General features: G+C 41.4%; 1 protein-coding gene across 1 annotated transcript in view; it reads left to right on the top strand.

Annotated features, from left to right (window-relative positions):
* The first annotated feature begins 954 nt into the window (after nucleotides 1–954).
* The window catches only part of LOC120415322 (uncharacterized), a 101,423-nt gene continuing 101,064 nt past the window's right edge, over nucleotides 955–1,313 (top strand). Inside the window, exon 1 of the mRNA XM_052708153.1 lies at nucleotides 955–1,063. Coding sequence (XP_052564113.1) covers nucleotides 1,036–1,063 — 28 coding nt within the window. The 5' untranslated portion in view covers nucleotides 955–1,035. The remainder of the gene's footprint in view (nucleotides 1,064–1,313) is intronic.

Below are 1,313 nucleotides of genomic sequence, written 5' to 3'. Positions count from 1 at the left end.
CAAAACTAACCTCTAAGGGTGAGTCACTTAGTCTTGTGTGAGTAGGCAAAAGCCACTTTTTTGTCTAACCTAATGATCACGATGCATGCGGCAGCAGCCCAGAAGGAGACAATCACCGCAGATTGCATATACAGCAAAGGAAGTTCAGTTAATGGTCGACGAATGAGAATAACTCAGCAAACTTGGCAAACTCAACAAACCTGCAGTGCAAAAAAAAAACAGGCATGCACTAACGCTCCCGCGACCGACCAAGTCAAGGCTCGTCGCCGGTTAAGGTGCAATTTAAGCGCAACCTAAGCAGCAGCACCAGCAACTTCTATATCCACAAAAGAGAAACAAAAGTGCAGCAGAAAAAAAAGTCGAGGAACATCACCACACAGAGTTAAGGTCTTCGAACGTGATCAAGTGGGGACCACCTTAATTATAAGAACGCCACCCCGCGGTGTCGGGTTGCAGTTCAGGTGACGACACATGGCGGACAGGGTGATGATCCGGGCGAAGCTTACAAATTAACAACTAGAAGAAGACAAACTTTGAAAAAAACATTCCTTTGTTTAGCGAATGTTAAACTAATAACGGTAATGACGCAAAACTGAAATTAATATGTTTAAGTTGCAACATTTTCATGTAAAAAGTCTTTCTACTAAACAAAGTCAAACTTAAATTATTCATAGAACCTTTAAATTTTAAACTAATCGTTCAGCAAACAAAATTGAAATCAACAAATTGAGAAAAATGTTACAATGTCTAAAAATCACGACAACTCATAAAAATTCGATTCACGATTCAATTCGACACGAACTGCAGTATACTCCGTGACACTAATCAACTTTACGATGTTGCACTCCCAACGCGCTCCCGCACGTGCTGCAACAAATCGTCGGTGTTGCGTCGGCGCGAAGAGCATGCAACAAACATACAAAATTCAGCTCGAAAAGTCGAAAGTGCGGAGGTGCGGGAGTAAAGATCGGCAATTTTAGTGATTGTGATGATTTATTGTTTGTGAAAAGTGGTTACCAGACAAATTGAAACCGGATGGAGTCGACACAGCTTCAAGAAAGAGGTTAGTTTGGTATTTAAAGAACTGAAAAGCGATTTTAGGGTTGTTTTTTTTCTGGGGATTGAGACTTGAACGATTTTGGCGCGCTGCGTTAGATGGGGGCCATGTGACATTATGGCGTGGAGCTACGATATCTTCAGACTTATTGGAAATAAATTAGATCAAAAGAAAACTGGTAGAAAATCGGTGGATTTGGATGGGGCACAAGCAAAGTTTTAGAATGTTAGACGAGGGATATTGGGGAACAGCATCT

The sequence above is a fragment of the Culex pipiens genome, chromosome 2, assembly GCF_016801865.2.
Source record: "Culex pipiens pallens isolate TS chromosome 2, TS_CPP_V2, whole genome shotgun sequence".
NCBI lineage: Eukaryota > Metazoa > Arthropoda > Insecta > Diptera > Culicidae > Culex > Culex pipiens.
Note: the sequence above shows the minus strand (reverse complement) of the source record. Positions and strands in the feature narration are given on the sequence as shown.